Genomic DNA, 25,573 nt, shown 5'->3' on the forward strand with positions numbered 1-25,573 from the left:
TCAACACGTGTACTTCATCAGCTTTTCAGATGATTTTTCACGATATGGTTATGTGTACCTAATGAGACATAAGTCTGAATCATTTGAAAAGTTCAAAGAGTTCAGACAGGAAGTCGAAAAACAGTTAGGGAGAGAAATTAAGGCCCTTCGATCAGATCGAGGTGGCGAGTATCTCTCTAACGAATTCAGGGACTACTTAAAGGCCAATGGGATAGTGTCATAATTAGCTCCACCTGCTACACCTCAACTCAACGGTGTTTCAGAGAGGAGGAATAGGATCTTGTTGAACATGGTCCGGTCGCTTCTCGTACGCTCACAATTACCCACATCCTTTTGTGGATACACATTAGAGACTGCTATCTACGTGCTGAATCGGTTTCCAACCAAATCAATTTTGAAAACTCCATATGAACTTTGGACCAGAAGGAAGCCAAGTGTAAGACACTTGAAGATTTGGGGTTGTCCTGCACATGTTAAAAGAACAAGTGTGGACAAGTTGGAATCTAAAACCAGTTGTTGCCTGTTTATAGGCTACCCAAAGTATTCGGTGGGTTATCTATTCTATGACCCGAGTGAGCAGAAAGTGTTCTGCAGTTGAAACGCCCAGTTCTTAGAATCCGATTTCATCCTGGACACCCATCGTCAGGAAATAGTTCTTGATGAGGAGAGCTCAGGAGCAGTGGGAGATGTCCCACAAATTCCAGGTAATGACCAACCTAGAAGAACCACCCGGGTATCCAGACCACCAGTCCGATATGGTTATGACCAGGATAGTTACCTGGTGGAAACCTTGATTAGTGAAGAGGATCCCATGACTTACGCGGAAGCTATGTTAGACATAGACTCCTAGAAGTGGGTGGAGGCCATGAGAGCTGAAATGGACTCAATGGAGACCAATGGAGTCTGGACTCTAGTGGATCCGCCCCCCGGGGTAAAAGCAATTGGTTGCAAATGGATCTACAAGAGGAAGAAGGGCCCCGATGGCAGGATTGAGACCTTTAAAGCTCGTTTGGTGGTGAAAGGGTATACTCAGAAAGAAGCCATCGACTAGGAGGAAACCTTTTCGCCCGTGGCCATGCTTAAATCCATTAGGATCCTGCTAGCTGTAGCAGCGTACCATGACTACGAGATTTGGCAAATGGATGTCAAAACTGCATTCCTGAATGGAGATCTTAGTGAAGATATCTACATGCAGCAGCCGCAAGGCTTCATTGCTGCTGGTCAGGAACACATGGTATGTAAACTTAATAGATCCATATATGGACTTAAGCAGGCTTCTAGGAGTTGGAACATCCGTTTTGATTCTGCAGTCAAAACATTTGACTTTGAGCAGAATCCGGATGAGCCCTGTGTTTACAGGAAGTCCAGTGAGGATAAGATCACCTTTTTGGTGTTGTACGTGGACAATATCCTACTCATTGGGAATGATGTAGGAATGTTGACTTCGGTCAAGGTATGGCTATCACAGCAGTTTTCCATGAAAGATCTTGGAGAAGCTTCATACATACTGGGTCTTCGACTCTATAGAGATAGATCGAGGCGGATAATTGGATTATCCCAGGCTGCTTATATTGACAAAATTGTCAAGATGTACAGCATGGAGAACTCCAAGAAAGGAAACGTTCCTTTCAGGCACGGAGTCACTCTCTCCAAGAAGATGTCTCCCAAGACTTCTGAGGAGATTGAGAGCATGAGAGACGTTCCCTATGCCTCAGCCGTAGGGAGCATCATGTATGCCATGCTGTGCACTCGCCCTGACATTGCTCAGGCGGTGAGTGTGGTAAGCAGATTCCAGGCAAACCCAAGGCAGGAGCATTGGACTGCTATGAAGAATATACTCAAATACCTTTGAAGGACAAAAGAGTTTTGTCTGGTATTCGATGGTAGTTTACTGCAAGTTCTACGGTATACCGATGCCGATTTCCAGTCGGATCCAGATGATAGAAAGTCTACATCTGGGTATGTTTTCACGATAGGATCGTGTGCTGTTTGCTGGAAAAGCAGCAAATAGGGGTCCACTGCAGACTCCACAACCGAGGCTGAGTACATTGCCGCAAGTGAAGCTGCCAAGGAAGCCATGTGGATGAAGAAGATCATACACGAATTGGGAGCGATTCCATCCAGCACAACTCCCATCCCATTGTTGTGTGACAACAATGGAGTGATCGCCCAGGCTAAAGAGCCTCGGGCTCACTCGAAGTCAAAGCACATTGAGAGAAAGTACCATGTACTGCGGGAGATCATTGGTAGAAGGGATGTCCTGATTCAGAAGGTAGCATCAGCGGATAATGTGGCAGACCCATTGACTAAGCCATTGACACAGAAGGTGTTTGAGAAACACGTGGAAAGTATGGGACTCCGGCTTGTACCAGATTGGACCTAAGTGCAAGTGGAAGCTGTTAGACAGATTTTGTATGCCCTTAGCTTCAATCTGATTTGATGTACTTTTGTTATTTAGTGGAAATGAATAAAGTGCATGTTTGATTCATGTTGTTTGGTTTAATTCTGTGTAAAACCCTAAAACTGGACATTTAAAGAGACTCGTGTTAGTTTTAAATGTTCATAGCCGTTGGATAAGTCTGGGGAGATTTATCCTGCCAAGGCTGATACTGGTGTGCCACCAAGTGTTGGGATGGCCTGTCTCAGCCACCAGGGTAAGACCCGAGGTACATGCAATGTGGGATTACTTGAATCCTTGAACCGGACCAGATTTCCAGTATTGCCCTGGACCTTGGAGATAGATGGGCAAAAACTGGAAAGTTACGCCTGACCCCTAGACTCGATTATGACACTTCACTAGGTGTTGGATCAGGCTGCCTTTGATATGCCAATAAGTGAGATCCTTAGCGGGGATCAAAACCTGGGTATGTTGGGGCAGTTTGAGAATTCATCTGAGTGGGTGATCATAGTGACAGAATCAGCCACTTTGTCGGACAAAGGGTAATGATCGGGAAAGCACTCTCTTTGATGGAAACCAAACTGCCGGTAGTTGATTTCAATCGTTGGAATTTTGTTTTGCATAATTAATATATTTATATATATGTACGGTTTCAAATTGTTTGCAAAATTGTTTTAATTCCCGGGATCCATGTGAGAGGAGAGTGCGGCACTGTTCCTTGTAGCCGAGGGAGAGGTCCTCTCTTGTCGGGTAGTGCTTGATCATTAAGGGCTGAGAGGTTAAGTGTAAGACCATTGAGGATAATACCTGATGGGCTAATCTTGCACCTGCCCACAGTCCCTGGGTTTTTATAAGATGGCTTGGCCCAGGGACCACTTAATGTAAGTGTTGGGCCCATAGGGTCCATATGATGGACTCAAGGGGTTCATTGAGTTTTTCAGTGAATTCGGCTGGGCCTTGTATTAAAGGCTGGGCCGAACCCATGTGGCTGGTGTGTAGATCAATGCTTGGGTCCCATGCCATACAAAGAAGCCCAATTGGGCAGAAGATTGGAATGCAATTAGACACTGAACACTTAATGGGCCAGAAGCACATTTCGAGGTGGGCTGATATGATCACCCATCCTTGGGGCGAATCTGAGATTAATGTTAGTAAAAGGATTGGGCCTTTAGCCTTATCCAGTCTTGGAGACCAAATTCAAGTTAGATTTGAATCTGATAAGATCAGGAGTAAGCTAACTTTATCTGCAGATAGGATTAAGATTATCCCCTATCCAAATACTGATTTGGATTGGGATAACTCCTAATTAGGAGGATTCTTAATCAAGAAGAAAGGAGGAGAAACCCTAACCAAGAAAGAGAAATATCAGATTTCGAACCACCTTGAAGAGATATAGGATATCTCCTGCGAATTGAGATAGGATCTCATTTTCATACTCCAGAAAAAGAAAAAGGCAGTTCAGCCTTTTCGCTTTTAGAGTTCTCCTCCTGCCACCGCCATCTGTTTTTGCAAGATTAGATCTTTGCAGAAAAAGAAAGTCAAGAAATTTGTTCTTGACAATAGTCTTGCAACAAAGACTAAAAGGATTCAGTGTTTAGTGTTTCCAGAGGATTCTTGTGAAGGATCCAGTGTGTAGGACGCACCCTGCTGGTTCTGTTCCATCCACAGCTGTGTCATCTTCAGTAGGAACGGATCTTGGAGCATTCTTTGGGCGTGAACACCAACTTTGGGAGATACTGCTTCTCCGGATCAGGTATATTCCTCCCATTTATCTTTCGGTACAGATCTGGTTTGATTATGGTTCAAGTAGGATCCTTGAATATTGTATTCTAAATTTAGGGAATATGATTCCCAGTTGGGAGAAGGTAGGAAATTTTTGAAATTCGCCCACCCATTCCGCAACCTTTATGGCGTCCATTAGATGGATCCTACCATTCTTTTAGAAGACCTAGTATATAGGAGGCCTCTCCAAGATCTTTCAGGGAGAATTGCTGTGAAAGCCATACTTTAACGGTAGTCAACATTCCTACATCATTCCCAATGAGTAGAATGTCATCTACATACAGAACCAGGAAGGTAACCTTATCTCCACTGTACTTCCTGTAAACATAGGGTTCATCCGGATTCTGCTCAAAGTCAAACGATTTGACGGCAGAGTCAAAACAGATGTTCCAACTTCTAGAAACTTGCTTAAGTCCATAAATGGATCTATTAAGTTTACATACCATGTTTTCCTGACCCGCAGCTATGAAGCCTTGCGGCTGCTGCATATAGATATCTTCAGTAAGATCTCCATTCAGGAATGCAGTTTTGACATCCATTTGCCAAATCTCATAATCATGGTATGCTGTTACAGCTAGCAGGATCCTAATGGATTTAAGCATGGCCACAGGAGAAAAGGTTTCCTCATAATCGATGCCCTCTTTTTGAGTGTACCCTTTCACCACCAGACGAGATTTGAAGGTCTCAACTCTACCATCGGGGCCCTTCTTCCTCTTGTAAATCCATTTGCAACTGATTGCTTTTACCTCGGAGGGCGGATCTACTAGAGTTCAGACTCCATTGGTATTCATTGAGTCCATCTCTGCTCTCATGGCCTCCACCCACTTCTGGGAATCTATGTCCAGCATAGCTTCTGCATAAGTCATGGGATCCTCCTCACTAGTCAAGGTTTCCTCCAGGTAACTATCCTGGTCATAACCATAATGGACTGGTGGACTGGATACCCGAGTGGATGTTCTAGGTTGGTCACTACCTGGAACTTGTGGAACATCTACCACTGCTCCTGAGCTCTCCTCATCAAGAACAATTTCCTGATGATGGGTGTTCAGGATGTAATCGGTCTCCAAGAACTGGGAATTTTGACTGCAGAACACTTTCTGCTCACTTGGGTCATAGAAAAGGTAACCTACAGATCCTTTTGGGTAGCCTACAAATAGGAAACAGCTGGTCTTGGATTCCAACTTGTCTGCACTCGTTCTTTTAACATGTGCTGGACAACCCCAAATCTTCAAGTGTCTGACACTTGGTTTCTTTCTGGTCCAAAGTTCATATGGAGTGTTCGAAACCGATTTGGTTGGAACCTGATTCAGCACGTAGATCGCAGTCTCTAATGCGTAACCTCAAAAGGATGTGGGTAACTCTGAGTGTATGAGAAGTGACCGGACCATATCCAATAAGGTCCTATTCCTCCTCTCTGAAACACCGTTAAGTTGTGGTGTGGTAGGAGGAGCTAATTGTGATACTATCCCATTGTCCTTTAATTAGTCCCTGAACTCGTCAGAGAGATACTTGCCACCTCTATCAGATTGAAGGGCTTTAATTTCTCTCCCCAACTGTTTCTCGACCTCTTGTCTAAACTCTTTGATCTTTTCAAAGGATTCAGACTTGTGTCTCATTAGGTACACGTAACCATATCGTGAAAAGTCATCTGTGAAGGTGATGAAATACACGTGTTGATTTCGTGTCCTAACACTCAGGGGACCACATACATCAGTATGTATTAGGTCAAGTGTGCCTGTACATCTTTCAGGCTTACCGTTAAATGGTCGTTTCGTCATCTTGCCTTGCAGGCAAGGCTCACAGGTGGGAAGATCTTCTACAGTTAGAAAATCCAAAGGACCATCCTTTACCAACCTTGTGATTCGGTCAACACCGATGTTGCCAAGTCGGTAATGCCACAGACACATGGGATTAACTGTATCACGGGCTCTCTTCTTGGGGATTTCAGATGACATAGTTTCGGTTATGTTAGTTTCTAGAGAAGGATGTAGAACATAGAGACCATTCTCTAGTTCCCCGTATGCAATGAATCTGTTGTTTCTTTTAATAGTAATCGTGTTACTAAAGAAGACAGAATAACCATCTGCACACAGTTTAGAAACAGAAATCAAATTTCTTCTTAAGTTTTGTACATAAAGACAATCTTTGAGTATAACCTTTCCTTCTCTAAAAATTAACTCCACGGTTCCTATTGCCACGGCTGCAACAGTTGCAGTAGTCCCCAAGTAGAGAGTGACTTCTCTTTCACTCAGCCTTCTACTTACCTTGAACCCTTGCAGTGAGTTACACGCATGAGTTGAAGCCCCGGAGTCAATACACAAGGATGCAGAAGCTACCAATAAATTGGTTTCTATAACACAAGTTTCGAAATTACCTTTTTTGGATTCCAAGTAGGTAGGACAATTCCGTTTCCAGTGGCCGGTCTTTATGCAGAAGTGACAGGAATCCGATGCTTTGTCTTTCTTCTGGCTTTTGCCCTTGGTGGCTTTCTTCTGAGGCTTCTTTGCCTTCCTCTTTATCTTGCCCATTTTGCTAGCTTCAACAAGCATAGCTACAGGCTCATCCTTTTTAATCAGTTCTTCAGCTCTTTGCAACATATTGCTGAGCTCTTGCAAGCTGGCATTCAACTTGTTCATGTCATAGTTCATGATGAACGGATTAAAGGAAGGAGGCAAAGAATTAAGGATAGTGTCTATCTAGGATGCAAGGTCCATCCCGAATTCAAGAGCCTCTAGTTCGTTGATGTAACCCATCATCCGAAGACAATGGTTGTGAACTTGTTGGCCCTTGGACGTTTGAGTGGTCATGATCTACTTCAAGACCTTTTGCCGAGTAGAACGATTCTGCTCTTCATACATCATCCTCAGGCTGTCCAATATGTCATTGGCAAGTTCGATCTGATTGAATTGCCTCTGTATTGGGTTGTCCTAGGAGGCAATGATTGAATTGCCTCAGTTAATCAGGGCTGTTCACACACTCCATCCTGCAAAACAAAGGTTAGATCACAGATTGCAGTTTCTCAAACTACAAATCGTAGATAGCAAATCTCCCATCTGCGAAATCTCCTTCTCTGTGCCGCCATCTTCGATCCAGAATTAAAAATAAATAGAAATCCTATTTCTTTTAATTATTACATCAGATCGAATGCCTATACATTGAGTCTAAAAATAAAAAAATTATTTACAGACCAAATGTAATAAATAAATTCAATAAACTGCAAATCTTGCAGTTCTCCCTACGCAAACCAAGATTTCGATCTCCTCTTGTACGAACAGCCCATAAATCAAGAAAATTATAAAGAACTATTCTAAATAATAATCAGATTTATTTAAAATTAATTTTAGATTATTTTCCCATCTGTTTTGGGAACAAATTTCCCAAAACCCATATCTGCGCAAATTGGGTAGAACGCCTTCTCCCTATTTGCGCAGGTTCAGATCTGAAACAGAATGGTTCAAGATTTGAACCATGGCTCTGATACCACTGAAGGGATAGGAAATCCATTACATGGACGCCCAAGATTGTGGAATAAAGGGAGCGAATTTCAAAAATTTTTCTCTCCCTTCAACTGGGAATCGAATTCCCTATTTAGAAAATCATATTTTCAAGGATCAATCTTGAACCATAAACTGAACTAGATCTGAAGCAAAAAGAGGAGAGAGAGAAAATACCTGATATAGAGAAATAATATCTCTCAATCGAGGTGTTCACGCCCAAGGTAGAAATCAAAATCTGCTCCCACTGAAGATGGCGCAGTGCAAGGTGGAGTAGAATCAGTAGTGTCCTTCCTAAGAACTTGATTCTTCCTAAGAATCACCTGGACGGCTTGTGAATACAACTCCTACCAATCTTTTCTCCAAAAGATTGGAATCAAGATCCAATCTTGATTTCTCCCAAGGAATGGAGATCGAACTACTATAGGCGGCAACTGCAGAAAGGAGGTGGCTAGAGAGAATTTGCAGGGTGCAGAATTCTCTCCTTTGTGATCTTAACTCTGAAGACTAGACTTGTGTCTGTTGGATGTTGTTGTCTAAAGGCTGCCGCCCCCTCTTCCTTTAAGAGACTTAAAGGGATCAGCTCCTAATCCCATTAGGAGTTGCTAACCCAAATCATATCTGGATTAGAAGTCCCTTTAAGATAAGGGATAATCCTTATCTTATCTGTAGATTAGATCAGCCAGTTCCTAATCTAATTAGGAAGTTTTCAAATCTAAATCTCATTTAGATCTTGGACTCTCTAAGTGGATAGGGTGTGGGCCCAATCCTATCAGTTGATCTTATCTCAGAATTCGCCCCCTTAAAGACTAATCAAATTAGCCTAGTTCGAAATGGGCTTAAGGCCCATTTAGGGTTATGTATTCATTAAGCCTTCCAAACTGCTGCCCAGTTGGGCTTCCTTGTATGGCGTGGGACCCAAACATTGATCTACACATCAGCCACATGGGTTCAGCCCTGCCTTTGTTACAAGGCCTGGCCGAATACACTGTTATGGACAGTGCACCCCCTGAAACCCATCAGATGAGCTCTATGGGCCCAACACTTACCGTAAGTGGTCCCTGGGCCAAGCCACCTTGTAACACCTAGGGATTGTGGGCAGATGCAAGATTAGTCCATCAGGTATTATCCTCAATGGCCTTACACTTAACCTCTCAGCCCATAATGATCTTACACTGCCCGATAAGAGAGGACCTCTCCCTCGGCTGTAAGGAACAGTGTTGCACTTTCTCAAATATGGATCCTGGGAATTAAAACCTATTTGCAAACATTTTGAAACCATAATATATATACTTTTATATCTCATATAAAACATATTTTGGAAAACAAATCTCAACGATTGAAATCGGCTGCCGGCAGTCTTGGTTTCCATCAGTGAGAGTGCATCTCCGATCATTACCGTTGTCCGACAAAGGGGCTGATCCTGTCACTATGATCACCCACTCAGTTGAATTCTCAGACTGTCCCAACATACCCAGGTTTTGACCCCCGATAAGGATCTCACTAATTGGTACATCAAAGGCAGCCTAATCCAACACCTAGTGCAGTATCATAATCGAGTCTAGGGGTTGGGTGTAACTTTTCAGTTTTGCCCATCAATCTCCAAGTTCCAGGGCAATACTGGAAATCTGGTCCAGTTCAAAGATTCAATTAATCCCACACTGTATGTGCCTAGGGTCTCACCCTGGTAGCTGAGACATGCCACCCCAACCGACTTGGTGGCACCACAGTGTCACCCTTGCTAGGATAGATCTCCCAGACCGACCCACTGGCTGTGAACATTCTAAACTAACACGAGTCTCATTAAGTGTCCAATTTAAGGGTATTACAAAGAAACATACCAAGGGAACATGAATCAAATATGCACTTTTATTTATTTACAATAAACTCATAAAGTACATCATTTTGATTGAAGCTAAGGGCATACAAAATTGTCTAACAGAGAGCTCGGGATCAATGAGAGGTGTCCCACAGGTTCCAGATATTGACCAATCTATAAGATCTACCTGGGTGTCCAGGCCACCAGTCCATTTTGGCTATGACCAGGATAGTTACTTAGTGGAAACCTTGACCAGTGAGGAGGATACCGTGACTTATGTGGAAGCTATGTTGGACATATATTCCCTAAAGTGGGTAGATGCCATGAGAGCTAAGATGGACTCAATGGAGACCAATGGAATCTAGACTCTAGTAGATCCGCCCCCTGGGGTGAAAGCAATTGGTTGCAAATGGATCTATAAGAGGAAAAGGGCCCCGATGGTATGGTTGAGACTTCCAAAGTTTCTCTTGTGGCAAAAGGGTACACTCAGAAAGAGGGCATCGATTATGAGAAAACCTTTTTGCTCGTGGCCATGCTTAAATCCATTGGGATCCTGCTAGGTATAGTAGCATACCATGACTACGAGATTTGTTAAATGGATGTCAAAACTGCGTTCCTGAACAGAGATCTTACAGACGATATCTACATGCAGCAACCACAAGGTTCATAGCTGCAGGTCAGGAACACATGGTATGTAAATTAAATAGATCCATATATGGACTTAAGCAAGCTTCTAGGAGTTGGAACATCTGGTTTGACTCTACCGTAAAAAAGTTTGACTTTGAGTAGAACCTGGATGAGCCCTATGTTTACAAAAAGTCCAGTGGGGATAAGGTTACATTTCTGCTTCTGTATGTGAATGACATTCTACTCATTGGGAGCGATGTAGGAATATTGATTACAGTGAATGTATGGCTTTCACAACAATTCTCCATGAAAGATTGATGAGACAAAAAAGAACCCTAATTTTATCCTCTAATATTCACTCTTTTACATTTATTTAGCACTTAAATGGACTCATTACTCTTGTATTTCGATTCAAGGCAATAAATAAGGCAATTGGAAGAAAACAGGTCAAATCGGGTGATTTTGCACAGTTTCGGCGACAGTCAGTAATCTGGGCCTACCTCTCAATTCCGGACACCGAATTGGACAATTCAAGAAGAATTAGAAAGATGAAAGGAAGGCCCACAACTTTCATGTTTTAGGTTTTGACAGATTTGGCCCGCATCGAGTACGAAAACGAGCCCAAAGTCGGAGCAAGTTCGCAGCCAAGCCCATTTCACAACTTAAGCCCAACTCGCAGAAGTACCTTGAAGCAGCCCAACTCGAATTCAAGAGTTAAGAGTCTGAATTTCGAATTTAATCTCCAAGGAGAGGGTTTTATCAGATCTAAAGTCTTGAATGTAATCCTAGAGAGATAAGAAGATTGAGATTAGAGCATTAGATAAGAGATAGGATAGGATTAGTTCAAGATAAGATCAAAACTCCCTAAGGATAAGACGATCTCCTAGAAGGAGTTGGAAAACAGCCCTCTCCTTTGGCTATATAAAGAGGGGGGTGAACCAGCTCTAGAAATCACTCATTCCAAGATCCAAGAGATCATCAAGAAGACCAAGAAACAAGAAGGCAGTTCGGCTATGGAGAAGAAGAGCATGGAGATTGCGCAGATCATGAGTAGCTAAGCTTCTTTTTCTGGTTCAAAGGGGGGGGTTCGATTGTGTCATTGTGAGGTTCTGTAGTTACTTTATTTTCTTTCTTTTTAATTCAAGTATTCATTGGTTCTTGTGCACATTTTCATTGGATGTTAATGTTAATTAGTCTGACAAACTGAATTAATGTCGATTTTCCTACTGCTATCCATGATTTCGGTGATCCGTAATTGTCACGAATAATGGTACAAGTAGCAATTAGGTTGATATCTTTTTCGGGTCAATTGTTCGTGACAGCCTTTGACCAATGTTTTAACATGGTTCAACCTAAAAGAATCGATGGAACAAAATTCAATAATTGCAGCTATCTCAATTATTGTTATTTTGGTTTAACTATTTTCACAAATCTTAATGCTATCATTGTTTAACATGGAACGCTATCGTACCCAGTTGAGTGGTGATAAGTGTTGATCGAATGCTGGGTTTGGTCAACTGAATTAGGAAAACACAAGGTTTATTATGGCTATCCTAATAAATCTAAGGTTAAATGCTTGAATTGCAAGAATGCTGAATTGTACCTAGGATCGATGGCCAATCGATTCAACCCGAACCCTTGAACCAGAATTCGGTAAGACTGATTTTCTCTTGTTTGTTTAGTTTGTTATTCTTTTAATTTTAGTTATTTAATATTCCCACACAATTACTTTGTCCATTCGGCTAAGAGATTACTGATTTGCTCCCTGTGGGATTCGACCTAGAACCACTTTTACTACAAATATTTTATTGTGGGACTAGTACTAATTTTGAGGGCTTCGACAAACCCGTCAAAATTTTGGCACCGTTGCCGGGGAGCAACTTTAATTTCTTAGCTATTACCTTCCTCTTGTTAACCTCTTTTATTTTATGACTCGTGCTTCTCAACGAGGTGAACTCGAGTACAACCCTGAAATTGAGAGGACCACCCGTCGTTTAAGAAAGGAGGCGAAGCAAAGGAAGGATCGTTCAACAAAGAAGGTGAATTCAGATTGTGATCTTCCCATCTTCGAAGAAGTAGAAAGAATGGCTGACAGAGAGAGGACATTAAGGGAGTTGGCTGCACCAACTATGAACCAACAGCCTTTATGCATCACGTACCCCACTCTTGAGGTAGCCTTTGAACTCAAATCTGGTTTGATTCAATTATTACCTCTGTTTCATGGTTTCCCAGGTGAGGACCCTCACAAACATCTTAAGGAATTTCATGTCGTCTGTTCAAGCATGAAACCCCATGGTATGACCAATGACCAAGTAAAACTCATAGCCTTTCCATTTACTTTAAGAGATAAAGCAAAGGATTGGTTGTATATTCTTCCTCCCGATTCAGTACGCACATGGGACGAGATGAATAGGATATTTTTAGATAAATATTTTCCTGCATCCCGGGCTACAAATATAAGAAAATAAATATGTGGAGTTTGGCAATTTGGTGGTGAGACACTATACGAGTATTGGGAAAGATTTAAACAACTTGTTGCTAACTGTCCACATCACCAAATACCCGAACAACTGTTAATCCAATACTTCTATGAAGGGCTGCAGCCCATGGATAGAAGTATGGTCGACGCAGCCAGTGAAGGAGCCTTGGTGAACAAGACACCCGAAGCGGCCTGGGAGTTAATCTCCAACATAGCCAAAAATTCACAACAGTTCGGTGCTAGGACAGACGGTACCATTAGACGGGTTAATGAGGTCAGCCATGTAAATTTAGAAAATCAGATTTCTGACCTAACTGCTTTGGTAAGACAACTCGCTGCAGGACAAGTACAAACTGCCAGGGTGGGTGGTATCTGTTCGATTCCTGGCCATCCTATGGACACGTGTCCATCATTGCAAGATGGTTCGATGCAGCAAGTCAATGCCGTAGGAGGATTCCCGAGCCAGCCCCAACGAAAGAATGATCCCTACTCCAATTATTACAATCCGGGGTGGAGAGATCACCCAAACCTAAGCTACGGGAACCAAGGAGGACAGCAGCAATACCAGCCCCATTTTTTCAGTCGACAGCCCCAGTTTTCAACACCCATCACAGCGCAAGGCCAACCCTCGAATTCAGGTATGTCATTAGAAGATATAGTTAAGGCTCTAGCTACTAATACTCAGCAATTTTAACAGGAAACAAGAGCCAGCATTCAGAATTTGGGGAACCAAATCAGCCAACTTGCCACTGCCGTTAGCAAGTTGGAGGTGCAGAGCTCCGGGAAACTACCATCACAAACGGTAGTCAACCCCAAGGAGAATGTAAGTGCAGTGGTGCTGAGAAGCGGAAAGGAACTGTAGCTAGAACCTACCTCACCAAGGAAGGTGGATAAAAGACAAGAAGAAGACAAGGTGCAGGACTCAAGAGTTAGAGAGAACGTTTCAGCCATGATCAAGAGGACCTTACCAGAAAAACATGCTGATCCAGGTATGTTCACCCTACCTTGTGTGATTGGCAATAAGCAAATCGAGTATGCCATGCTAGACTTAGGTGCATCTATCAACGTCATGCCATACTCGATTTACTATGCTTTGAGATTAGGTCATTTAAGGGAAACTAAAGCTGTTATCCAAAGGTGGATAAAAGACAAGAAGAAGACAAGGTGCAGGACTCAAGAGTTAGAGAGAACGTTTCAGCCATGATCAAGAGGACCTTACCAGAAAAACATGCTGATCTAGGTATGTTCACCCTACCTTGTGTGATTGGCAATAAGAAAATCGAGTATGCCATGCTAGACTTAGGTGCATCTATCAACGTCATGCCATACTCGATTTACTATGCTTTGAGATTAGGTCATTTAAGGGAAACTAAAGCTGTTATCCAATTAGCTGATCGTTCTAACGCCTTCCCAGAAGGGATTGTTGAGAATGTAATGGTGCAGGTTAACGATTTAATTTTCCCAGCTGATTTTTACATTCTGAAGATGGAGGAGGACACGATCGAAAGTTCAGCCCCACTTCTATTAGGCAGGCCATTTATGAAAACGGCCAAGACCAAAATAAATGTGGATGAGGGTACCCTCTTCGTCGAATGTGACAGAGAGACTATTAAATTTAATATTTTTGAAGCTATGAAGTACCCAAATGAAGACCATTCGGTTGATACTATTGATCCAACTGTGCAGGAATTTTTTGCAAAAGAATGAGGAGCTAGAATCGAGTGCACAATTGGATACGAAGGCCCCTATTCCAGATTTGAACCCGCTCATGATGGATGGAAGGGGAGCACACCGAAAGCTGAAACCACAAGAGCTAAAGTAGCAAAGGAGAACGTCGAGCATAACGACGTTAAACAATTGCGCTTGTGGGAGGCAACCCATTGTGTTTAGTTAATTTTGTTATTTTGTTTGGTTTTAATTTTTGTGTTCAGCAGGAACCCAACAAGACAAACAGGGAAGTACCCCCAAATCCTTCTACTTTATGCATAATCACATACATTGGGGACAATGTATAACTTAAGTGTGGGGGGATTAGGAAAATCTGATGGAAATTTGGGATACCTTATCTTCTTGAAATTTCTGCTCCCTGGAAACTTATCCTTGAACGATTTCAACTTATCAGGAATCATGTGCTTAGGCTGAATAGATAAGATAGGATGCAAGCATGACTAACTGAATCTTTCTTGGCTGCATATGGTATCTCATGATTTTAATCGATCAATAGGCAAGATGCATAAGGGTTTGATTGATTTTCACATAATTATCTATCAAACATGGGTTGATTATTCTAGAACTTGTTGTGTTAGGCATATAGAGACCACGATCAATGAATTCATGGATCAGGCGGTGAAACCCTGTGATTCTTGTGAAAAAAAAAGAGGAGTTTAAAAATAAAATAGTAACAAATGTGAGACGGAGCATAAAATGCACTCACATCTAGAAACAAAAAGCAAGTGTGAGACATAGCATAAAATGCACTCACATCTAAAAATGAAAACAAGTGTGAGATGGAGCATAAAATGCACTCACATCTTGAAAAGAAGGCAAGGGTGAGATGGAGCATAAGATGCACTCACCCTAGAACCCCAACCCCATTCTCACCTTCAGATCCTAGGAATTCACACTAAGTGGTGAAGATGTGATACATAGCAAGCTTATGGCAATAAGCACACCTTGTTTTGATTCAAAGGAAAGTAATTGCATCTGGCTGAATTGGTTTGTTAAAAGCAATGAGCACCCGTGCAGTCCAAGGAGTTTCAGCCCTGGAAGGCTTGTCTCTTTGACTATCGATTTAACTTGGGACCATGAGAAATGGTGATTTGCGATCACTCTTGGACAAGAAAAAGGGGAGAAAGAGATGAAAAGGGAAAGGTTACCAAGTCTGAACTAAAGCATGAAATGAACCAGGCCTCATGTAGAGAAAAAAAAAGATTGAAAATCAATAGTTAGTCTCTCTTGTGTTACTTGAGTTTTTTTTCCTTGCCCGAGGATGGGCATGAAATAAACCTACTACGTTATGGATGGAGTTCGGGTGCAGCTGGTCTATGATAATGTTAAAAAGCTTTATGACTTCGACTATCAAGGGGTGAAGTGGAAGATGAAGACCAGCTACGTGTTGTTCCTTGAAGATCAAGATCTCATCATGACCGTGCTCCCAAGGGAAATTACCTTGAGGGATACTGTAGACTAAGTTGTTTGGAAGCTTATATAGGGCTACTAAGGATAGGAGACTGTCTGCCATCATCTTCAATGGGCCAAAGTTATCTGGCACCCGACCTCGATGCGAAGTTGAAGATAGGTCACCAGAGGCCTCTCATTCTCCTTGGGGTGAGTCCACCTCGAGAGGACCACGGACTACAACCTAACCCGAAGTAACCTCCCAAGCAAGATGAAGACTGGCCTGAGTTGAGGTACCCACCTCGGCTCCAGCGGATTCATCGCTCCCATCTAAAAGGCTATCGAAACTAAAGCTAGACAAGGAAAGACATAGAATCGAAAAGGATAGCTAGGGAAGTCTCACCAAAGAGAAACCGAACTGAAGAAAGGAAGATGACCTCGAGAGGACACCGAACTAAAGGACTCGAGCGCGACCTCAGAATGCAAATTATTAGACTTGTGATGAAGAAAATGAGTCCCTTGCCCCCTATTTATAGCCGTTGTGTCCAAGAATCAATGGACGAGATCGTAGTGATCCAACGGCTCCTAGGAAAACCGGTTGTGCGACCCCTGAGGTTGAAATCGGTTTAGCGTGTGTTTTGACATCCGCGGACTTTATAGATGGCGTGATATCTGCGCGTAGACTAGACACGACCTGGGTTATTCCTGGTTAAGCTGGGTGGCCGAACAGGTCCGACCAACGATTCGCCCGACAAGCTGCCTGAACCTCGTGCCAAATCTACCTAGACTCGTCATGAACTCCCCGCATTGGGTCGAGACCCTTGGCTCTGGGAGTGGGGGGCAATTGATGAAAGGTGATTTGGCCCAACCTAGCGAAAAGGGGACACGTGGACATGACCTGACCAAGAGATGACAGCTCAACCTGACATGCCTAGTTCGCAACAATTGAGCTCGAGTATTCAATCACCTGACCAAGAGTGCAAGGCCACCTCGGCATCGAAGCACTTTGGCATTCAATCCAGTTCGGAACTAAGGAACCGAAGTACCAGTTCGGGACCAACAACTCGAATCGCCACGTAACTGATTCCTGCGTAACCAACTCCAAAGGTCTCTCCAACAGAACCCGAATCCCTCGAGATCACGATAAGCTAACAGATCCTGACTTTTCCAAGATTACGATGAGGGCTCATCCCAACTCCGCCGATGTTAGAAGTGGAACGATAAGCCTTATCTACTGCTCCTTTGGAAGCAAAACGAACTCTCTCTCCACACCCCGGATATACCGGAGCTCTTTAGTGAGCTCCACAACTACTTCAGTATATAAAGGCACCAACCCCAATGACTCAAGTACACGTGATTTTTCTACTCTCTAGCTCTCTAAGCTTTCTAAGCTCTCAATTCAGCTCACATCAGATTACTGACTTAAGCATCTGAGCGACCTCGCAGGGTTAGCCACCCCAGGTTCTCTGATCTTGTCTTGTAGATTCACTTAGCTTGTCATCCGACTGGAAGCCAGATCATCCTCCATCTGGGAGTAGTCAGATCGCGCAACATCAATATATAATATATAACATTTCATAACTAACGGATCAGGTCAGAGTATATTCAAATTCAATCCATTAATTAAATGGATCCACTTATCTAATCTCTCATTGGATTCCTATGTGCCACCAGCTAAAAACTATAAAGAGAGGGTTAGAGTGTTGTACTCCAATCACAAGTTACACGCCAGTGTTCCCTCATATAGTGGGTAGAGTGTTGTGTATAGGAAATCAAGAAGGGAGTTGTGAGTTGTTTGGCGTCTTTATTTATAAAAGGTTGTGTAGTGGCTCTTGTTATGTTTGCAACCAATTTAGACTTTTTTGGGTAAATCACAAAGACCCCCTTGTACTATGGGGTTAGTCACAAAAACCCCCTATACTTTAATTTGTAACAAAGGCCTCCTTCATCTTTAGCTGTTAGACAAAGACCCCCTTTATTCGTGTTCCGTCAGTTATCTTTGAAAAAGATTCTCATCTGACTATTTAAAGTTTTAAATGCCCAAACTACCCTTTTCTAATTTATTTACCTTTTTCTTTCATTTATAAAATCATCTTATTTTTTTAACACCTAACAGCTAAGCGCTCATGAGATCCACCTCCTTCTCTTTCTTCTATCCTCACTAGAAACTCATCTTTCATTTTCAAAGTTAAATACGACAATAAAACTAGCTCACAACCTTTCTCCATCGCTGACACAACCTAAAACTGCCACAAAACTCCGGCCTCCACCTGCTTCATTTGCAAGAATGACATACCCTTTCCTAAGCCTATATTTAGTCACTACTTAGAATATCGGGTAAATGTACTAATCCATCCCCATGAATATGACTAGTCTGAGCCCCACAGAGCTTCTATCCTTCCCTTGATTAAATGAATTACAGAAAAGGGAAAAGATGGTGTTTCTTATTCTCCCTGTCCTACTCGGGAAAAGATGGCTTAGGCGCTTAGTTGAAATGAAATTTGTCTTTGTTTGGATATTGTGGAATTTCTCATGTTGGTAGAGGTTGCAGTGATGCATATCAAAAGTTCTTTCAAGTGGAAGAAAGACCCCAGAACAGGGAAAATGTTGGAAGATAGAATTTGAGAACTCGATCAAAATCTCTAGGGTGGTATGAACAGTGCTATGCTAATTTTAGGAGTTGATCTTTGTCCCTCTCGATTTTGTTTGATTAATTATTCGTTTTTTCTTTTATAGCTTTTCATACAATGCAACGAGGATCTAGAAAGCATAATAGGAATTAGCAAATAATCTATTTAAGATTGAAGATTAAATAGGGTTGATTATTCACTGTTGGAATTGTGTTCTTTTTTTCCAACATTTTCTTAATTGTCTTGATGTTCTCAACAATTAGAGTTTTTTTTTTCACTCGGGGATTGAAGGAATTCAAAATATTGTTCCTTTTACAGATGCCTATATAAACTATGTAGAAGCACAAGTGCTCAGAAATTTTTCTTTTGGCCAAATGTTGGTGATTGAGGGATTTGAATTTTTATAAGGAAACTTGAATCAGTGATAGACTATGTCAATATTCGACTTCAAAAAACCGAGGTCCTAACATGTCCTACAATACACTCTGTTATCACGTTGTTCCCAGGAATATCAGTGTCTTCTACAGTCACACTTTGATCACTGGTGATGTTAGTGGTGTCAACGTATCCTTTTTTATAATGCTTTTAAAGTAGGAAGAATGAATGGAGGAAGCTTCATAGCTTTTGGTCGATTAACTACAAATACCCACTATTTTTTAGTGAAAATTTTATTACTTATATTTTGATATTCGTTCACGCCAATCTTAAATATTCTGATCTCTCAACATAAGGCCATATTCAACATGACTGCATTGTGGTAGCATCTTTGGGTAAAATGGGTTTATCGTCAAGCTCATCAGAGACCAGGAACACATCCCCATATGTGATCGGCTTATTTTCCGGCAGCAATCAAGGTATTTTTAGGTCGATTAGGTTTTAAGAAAAACTGGCAAGAAAAAGAAAATAGAAAAATTTAAAGGAGTATTTTGGTAATTTAATGCTTTCTATCATCAAACTTAACGGCCCAAGGGAGTCTTTGTCTTGCGACTATAGTTAGGGGATCTTTGGTTCAAATTAAAGTATTGGAGGTCGGATTTAGGGGAACGTGCGCGCACCCTCCAAGCACTAAACATGGCCATTATGAAACATCCATCGCCATCAACTGCTACACAAGCCGCTGCTCCCCTTCCGGATGTTGGCTAATTTCTTGTCTTCTTCATACTGAACCTGTAACCCATCCCCTAAATGTGCTTGTAGCCCCAATAACTCCATCCTAAATTTTCTTATTTTATCAATTACTCGTTCGTTCTGAATCCATATTACTAAAGCCTGCGACTGCAACAATAAAACATCTGCATCTGCTATTAGACTCACTCGCTGAACACTATTTGTTAACCATTCAGCAATTGTGTTCTCCCTCACCCCATCCGGCCTCCAACCGATACTACCAAACCAGATAGCCTTTGAGAAACTGCACCACCAAAATAAATGCTCAAGCGTTTCTTCTTCTTGTGCACAAAAAGCACACCTCCTGCCAACATGTTGTCCCCACCATCTGTCTTTGGTAAAAATTAACCCTTGCACCAGTCTCCACATAAGTAATTGAATTCGAGGATAAAAATTTAATTTCCAGAATTTCCTCCACCATTGTATTTTAACTTGTTCATGTATGCAATTCCCAATCAACAAGTTACAAACTGATTTAACAGTTAACTTTCCATCCCTTTCACAAGTCCAGATCCACTCATCTTCTTGTGAGGTATACTTAGGTAATCCAATTCTTCTAATAGCTTGCTGAAGGTCGAGAGGGAATATAGAAGAAATAAGTTGCATGTTCCATAGCCCGCTTTATGTAAAAAGATCAACAACACAAGAAACCCCATCATGAATCTCTTCTGTTGGCCTCTGCAGTATAAAACCTTCTAAGTCTAGCAACCAAGGGTCACCCCATATTTTCATAGTAAGCCCATTCCCCACCCTTTTACAACAACCTTTTTGTAATAGATTACGGGTCCTATAGAGACCTTTCCAAAAAGGTGAGCTGCTACTCCCCACAGAGACTGTTAGGAAATCAGCGCCTTTAACATATTTCTTTATTAACAGTTTACTCCAGAAGGACTCCTCTGTCAAAAGTCTCCAACCAACTTTGGCCAATAATGCATTATTGAATAATTTCATCTTCCGAATACCCAATCCCCCACATCTCTTTGGCCTACAAGCTTTCTGCCATAGCAGATCAGTACCTGGACCTGAACGTCCATTCCAAAAGAAAGATTTCATAGTGGTTTCAATGTTAGAACAGGTCTGGGTTGGCTAGGAATGAACTGACATAGTATATGTAGGCAAAGCTGACAGCACACTGTTAATCAACACTGTTCTCCCCATCTATGATAAACAATTTGCCCTCCAGCCAGTGAGTCTTGTCTTTACCCTATCCACAACTTCTTGGTAGCTTTCAGTCCTTCGATGTCCAATACAAAGAGGCATCCCCAAGTATCTTGCCCGTCGCCCTAGTCTCACCACACCTAAACTTCGAGCAATTAACCTCCCTTGTCGTATCAGTAAATTCTTACTAAATAAAATACCAGACTTTCCATAATTAACCTCCTGTCCAGAACATCTCCCAAACTCAGCCAAAATGTTAACCACCTCATTCATCTCTAATAGAGAAGCCCGTCCAAATAATAGAAGATCATCCGCAAATAAAAGGTGAGATACCACCGGGCATCCTCTACCAATTCTTACTCCATGCAACGTTCCCCTTGCAATAGCTTTGTCTATCATCAAGGAGAGCACATTCATCCCCAATATAAAGAGATACATACGGGGATAATGGATCACCTTGACGGAGACCTCTTGTTGCTTCAAAACTATTGGACTCCACCCCATTAACAAGGACAACCAATCTTGCAGTGGAGATGCACATTGGAATTAATTGAATCCAATTAGATGAAAACCCCAAACCCACTATAACTTCATACAAAAATCTTCATTCCATTTTATCAGAAGCCTTAGACATGTCCACTTTAAGTAAAAAAACTCCATATTTGCCTCTCTTCTTTTTCATATAATGAACAACCTCGTGGCCAATGATGACATTATCAGTTATTTGTCGCCCTGGAACAAATGCAGCTTGCCAAGGAGAAATAATTTTATGTAACACCACTCTTAGCCTATTTGCAAGGAGTAATAGGCCGAAAGTGATGCACTGAATCCGGAAATTTCACCTTTGGAATCGGAACTATATTAGTAAGGTTAATTTCCGGATATAAATTTTCACCATTAAAAAGAGATTGGACTAAGGCAACCATATCAAAACCAATAATGTGCCAAGTTTTATGGAAAAAAAAAATAGCTGGCATACCATCGGTTGTGCCTTATTTCCATAAACTGCACCCTTCTTCGGAGTGGCTTTGTTAAATCAACCTCCACACGATAAAACAGATGACTAGTCCACAGCTTCGGGTTATCCACATTTATGTCTTTTACTAGCGATCCAACCTTGCTAGCTACCTTTCTGCCAATGGAATCGATACGATACTCCATTGGCAACCTATGAATTTGAATTGTAAACAAAACCTTACTGAAATCCATGCTATCAAGCATATCTGCCTCCCACCGCCGAAGAACCAGTATGAAACCAGCAATCGCCCAAGGTCCCCAAGAGAGGACAGATCTAATGTCTACTTCATGGGTCAAGAAGAACATGTAAATCCCCTCCGGTGTCCTCTCCACTTTTACTGGTCTCTGCAACTCCTATACATGCGGAAAGAGATTGCTTACAGCCGCTGGATGTATCATCTTAGCCCCATAAATCTTTCCAAATGAACATTTCCTCCATTTCTCTATTCCTTCTCCCTTCAGATCATCCACTCCATCGCCTTCTTGTCCCAAACTACCAAAAGCATCCACCAAATCATCAGCGTCAATCACCATTTCAATCTACCAACCGGTCTGTCACATGAATCAGAAAGATGAAAACCTCCAAAGAAACGAGGCAACACTAGTTCCCCCACAAACGAGGAAAAAAAACTCTCGCCTATAAACCTTCAAAAAGCACTTATTTCCTGGGAAAGAAAAACATTTCTGATGGTGATGGTGGCTCAGTTGGTAGGTTCTCCGACTCGTGGAGTAGAGACCTGGGATCAAATTCCGCTGCCACCGGGGGTTGGAGGTTAAGGGAAATGGGATGGGCTACCCCTGTCGTGTAGCCCCATGAAGCCACAAAAAAAAAAAAAAAAAAACACTTCTGTGCACGCCTTCTATTGGAAGGTGCACCCCATAGTACGGGGATATTTGTAATTTATCCTTTTTACCGTTTATTCCTCATATCACAAATTTCGAACTGATAGCATTTGTCATATTATTCACGATTCACGAATAATTGAGGTACATTGGTTTTTCTGCTACAGATACGAGAGAGTCGTCCTCTCTGCTCTCTGTTACTTCCATGACTCGGCGAATTTGTTAAACGCAACGAAAGATGAGCCTCCCTCAGCCCACGCAGCTTTTGCAGCCTTTTTTATCTCCTCACTACGTTCTCTGAGCACTCTCCCATCTTCCGACTCCGTCAACGCCCTCACTCGTTTTTCAACCTCGGCAGCACTCACAAAACCATCCTCAGCTTGATCCAAAGGCATCACCAACTTCATCTGCTCCACCAGTACAGCCCTGTTCATAAACTGCTCCGCGTAGAGCGGCCAAGCCACCATAGGCACCCCTGCACATATGGCTTCCAGCACCGAGTTCCAGCCGCAGTGAGTTACGAACCCACCAATCGATTCTCGACTCAGGATCTCTTGCTGGGGAGCCCATGACTCGACTACCAGGCCCCTGTCTTTGGTCCGATTCAAGAACCCTTCAGGCAGTAGAGCCTCCAAATCGAGATCATCGCTTTGTACTGCGAATCTCAAGCTCTTCTCCCCTTGGAGAGGTGGTGGAGGCTTCACCACCCACAAGAATCTCTGCCCACTCTTCTCCAACCCATGAGCTATCTCCTTCAACTGCGCCACAGAGACGGCACCACGACTGCCGAAACACAAGAAAACTACACTTCGGCTGGGCTGAGCATCAAGCCACGGCAAGCAATCCGCCACACCGCCACTGTCACCTCTTCGATCGCTGTCATCAGAAATTAACGGCCCAACATAGTAAACAGGGGGGACCGGAGCATCAGGTAGACAGACCCCATCAGAGATAACTTTGATGGCTATTGGCTCTAGAGACTCAAAGGTGTTAACTATGATCCCTTTCGATTTAGGGAGATGGGCGGTGAAGTATACAAAGTCATCATAGGCCGGGTCTGTGCGGACCAATACGGGTTCCACCATGTGAGAGCCAAGGATGGGCGGTAGGCCTGGAAAATGGAAGTAAGTAGTGGTGAAGTCTTTGAAACTTTGGGTTGTCTGACTGTGGATGGTGGGGAGATAGAAGAAATATGCGAGGATGGAAGCTCCAGATGTGAAGAAGTAGTAAGTCGGGATATCGAGATTGGAGCTGATATGAAGAGCCGAAGTGCAGAAGAGATCGATGACGAAGGATCGGATGGTGGAGGTTTGGGAGATGGATTGCAGGGCCCGGCGGACGTTTGGGTCATTAAGGCGGATGAACTCAAAGGTGATGGCTGCGTGACTCCGAGTGGGAGATGTGTCAAGAGGTGTGGAGAGAGGGGGGAAATGGTGGAAAGCGATAGAAGGATTGGCTTGAGAGATTTGGTTGATGTAGGAAGTGGTGGCGAGGGTGTCGAAAGATCCGGTTGTGAGGAGGACTGTGAGGGAGATTTGGGGGTAGTGATGGAGGATTAGCTTGGCCAGCTCCACCATGGACACAAGGTGGCCTATGCCAGGAGCTGGATACAGAACTACAGTTTCTTTCATTTTGTTGCCTATGAGGTAGCCGGGAAGGAGACTGGAGTCTGGAGTCTGGAGTGGGGAGGGAGAAAGTTGCACACTTTAAAGATGAAGTATGCTTTAGATCTGGATTTATCTACCATATCCATTGAGTAATTGTACTTTTTTCTTTAATATATTTTTATATTTTTATTAACAATTACGACCACCGATAGAAAATGGCCATTCGTCAATGTATTTATTCTGATTGTGACAAAAGAAATGAAAGTGTTCTATTAATATTGGCAACAACGACCACCGTAGGGGCCAATGGGACTTGATGGAGAAATGAATAAACCAAAATGTCTCTATGCAAAACTAACTAACTAAAATGCCCTTATAATGGACATAATTTAATATGTTATTAAAATACATTATCCAAAATCCTTCACCATAAATTTGGACCCTACAAATAATTAATTTAATTAAAATGCCATACAAGGTCCAACAATTGTGATTCATTTGGACTGGAATTAGAATGGCCACCCATTAGATTAGAAAATGGAGGTTTAATAGTGAGGCACCAGATAAGACTCGGATGGGAGAAAAAAGATATTAATCATCCCTCTCCCGGACCCAATAGATGGGGCCCACATAAAATATTGACAAGAACAAATACAAATAACCATTCAAGGGACTAAAAGAATAATAAAACGAATAAGGAAAAAAAGCATCACAAAAAGTTTCATAACAGGAACAACTTTCAGTATAATAAAGAATAAAACAAGAGAAGCACACGAATAGACAGAGCAAGAGAAGCATAGGATGGTATTCAACATCTTTGACTATTCTGCCTAAAAGAATTATAAACTTCAATAAACATTATAGAACCAAAGAGAAGGAATTAATGATAACCACTAAGGGAAAAACTGAAAACAACCTATTCAATTAAAACAAGCACCGAAAAGCCTAAGGAGACTAACGATTAACAACACAAAAAGAAACAAACAAATTCAACTGAAACTTTTATAACATCATATTATTTGAAAGAACGAACAAGCAAATCTGGACTGGTACCGAGAATTACTGGGGCTGATCAGCCCGATCTCACGACAAAACTAAGAAGCGGCAGGAAATAGAGCAAGAACAGGCGTTATCTAGATTGGGATTTTGGCCTGAGAATAGATTGATGCTTCAGGCGGGAGTGATGACTGTGAAATACGATCTGAATAATGGTTAAGACTGAATCAATGTAAGCTTCTCGACTGATAGACGTCAGATGTTCACTACCGCTTCGAGCAGCGTCCAACACAAGTGATGGCCAGGAACGCAACCAATGGCTTGGTAGAAGTAAAACCTTCTGAGTTGATTTTCACCTGTCGTATGAGGGCTAAATGTGAGATGGCTTCTGCTATAGAAAACTCTCTCCGTCGACGAAGGGGAATGAAAGACGAGGGGA

General features: G+C 42.3%; 1 protein-coding gene across 1 annotated transcript; it reads right to left on the reverse strand.

Moving 5' to 3' along the window:
* Positions 1-22,624: 22,624 nt before the first annotated feature.
* LOC148871973 (UDP-glycosyltransferase 88F3-like) lies at positions 22,625-24,418 on the reverse strand. The gene has a single exon (XM_088967666.1). The coding sequence runs from the start codon at positions 24,160-24,162 to the stop codon at positions 22,729-22,731; it is 1,434 nt and encodes a 477-aa protein (XP_088823792.1). The 5' UTR covers positions 24,163-24,418; the 3' UTR covers positions 22,625-22,728.
* Positions 24,419-25,573: the final 1,155 nt, after the last annotated feature.

Source organism: Nelumbo lutea, chromosome 2 (assembly GCF_056320005.1).
Source record: "Nelumbo lutea isolate HS-2025 chromosome 2, American lotus-T2T, whole genome shotgun sequence".
NCBI lineage: Eukaryota > Viridiplantae > Streptophyta > Magnoliopsida > Proteales > Nelumbonaceae > Nelumbo > Nelumbo lutea.